Source organism: Haematobia irritans, unplaced genomic scaffold (assembly GCF_050003625.1).
Source record: "Haematobia irritans isolate KBUSLIRL unplaced genomic scaffold, ASM5000362v1 scaffold_91, whole genome shotgun sequence".
NCBI classification, from domain to species: domain Eukaryota; kingdom Metazoa; phylum Arthropoda; class Insecta; order Diptera; family Muscidae; genus Haematobia; species Haematobia irritans.
This window is the reverse complement of record NW_027445854.1, coordinates 21,513-23,657: the sequence shown is the minus strand read 5'-3', so window position 1 is coordinate 23,657 and position 2,145 is coordinate 21,513. Positions and strand designations below refer to the sequence as shown.

The following is a 2,145-nucleotide window of genomic DNA, read 5'->3' as shown; positions in this document are numbered from 1 at the left end:
TAGCTGATGCAGTGCAGTATCAATCTCTCATTGGATCTTTAATGTATATTGCATTAAATACACGGCCAGATATTTTACATTCTGTGAGTAAATTATCACAAAGAAATAACAATCCTCACAGTGAGCACATGAGCGCAGCTAAAAGAGTTCTAAAATATCTTCATGCTTCGGAAGATATGGCCATAAAATTTAAGAAAACGGGTAGTCCGATTGTATGCTTCACAGATGCGGATTGGGGTGGCGATTGTACTGACAGGAAGTCATATACAGGATATGTTTGCATAATGGCAGGAGCAGTAGTTTCGTATGAATCGAAAAAGCAAGATACAGTTGCACTCAGCAGTACTGAAGCTGAATACATGTCTATGTCTTCCGCATGTAAAGAGGTAACATATTTAAAGAAATTGTTTAATGAGATGAAAATTCAATGTCCAAAAGCTATCACAATGAATGTGGACAATATGAGCGCAATTAATCTTGTCAAGAATCCTGTTTATCACAATCGAAGTAAACATATTGACATCAAATATCATCATATCCGAGATGTTTACCAGCGTGGAGAAATCAATTTAAATTATTGTCCAAGTAATGAAAATATAGCGGATATACTTACTAAGAATCTTCCGAAGATATCACATAATAAATTTACTAAAATGTTAGGACTTTGCTAGAATAAGAGATTTTGATTAATTCAATAAACAATTTATTTTGAGAGAAAATGTTCATTGAGGGGGAATGTTGAATTTTATATCCACTTTGTACAATGAACACTTTCTATCAATATTTGTAATAATCGTTTAAGTAGGCTATGATATCAAAATAGTATTTTTTTCTTGTATGTATTCATAGTATGCTTTGCATTTTTTTAAGTCTTTCAAATAAACTCAATTGTGTCACATCTAATTTCAATAAAGAAAGAAACGCTAAATTGTGTTTTTCAATAAATAATAATAATAATAATAATAATAATAATAATAATAATATAAATAATAATAATAATAATAATAATAATAATAATAATAATAATAATAATAATAATAATAATAATAATATAAATAATAATAATAATAATAATAATAATAATAATAATATAAATAATAATAATAATAATAATAATAATAATAATAATAATAATAATAATAATAATAATAATAATAATAATAATAATAATAATAATAATAATAATAATAATAATAATAATAATAATAATAATAATAATAATAATAATAATAATAATAATAATAATAATAATAATAATAATAATAATAATAATAATAATAATAATAATAATAATAATAATAATAATAATAATAATAATAATAATAATAATAATAATAATAATAATAATAATAATAATAATAATAATAATAATAATAATAATAATAATAATAATAATAATAATAATAATAATAATAATAATAATAATAATAATAATAATAATAATAATAATAATAATAATAATAATAATAATAATAATAATAATAATAATAATAATAATAATAATAATAATAATAATAATAATAATAATAATAATAATAATAATAATAATAATAATAATAATAATAATAATAATAATAATAATAATAATAATAATAATAATAATAATAATAATAATAATAATAATAATAATAATAATAATAATAATAATAATAATAATAATAATAATAATAATAATAATAATAATAATAATAATAATAATAATAATAATAATAATAATAATAATAATAATAATAATAATAATAATAATAATAATAATAATAATAATAATAATAATAATAATAATAATAATAATAATAATAATAATAATAATAATAATAATAATAATAATAATAATAATAATAATAATAATAATAATAATAATAATAATAATAATAATAATAATAATAATAATAATAATAATAATAATAATAATAATAATAATAATAATAATAATAATAATAATAATAATAATAATAATAATAATAATAATAATAATAATAATAATAATAATAATAATAATAATAATAATAATAATAATAATAATAATAATAATAATAATAATAATAATAATAATAATAATAATAATAATAATAATAATAATAATAATAATAATAATAATAATAATAATAATAATAATAATAATAATAATAATAATAATAATAATAA

General features: G+C 14.0%; 1 protein-coding gene across 1 annotated transcript; it reads left to right on the top strand.

Annotated features, from left to right (window-relative positions):
- Positions 1 to 41: 41 nt before the first annotated feature.
- LOC142242861 (uncharacterized) lies at positions 42 to 585 on the top strand (the record flags this gene model as incomplete). The annotated part of the gene is made up of 1 exon (XM_075314376.1): positions 42 to 585. A coding segment is annotated over exon 1 (544 nt), but the record flags the coding sequence as incomplete, so codon positions are not given.
- Positions 586 to 2,145: the final 1,560 nt, after the last annotated feature.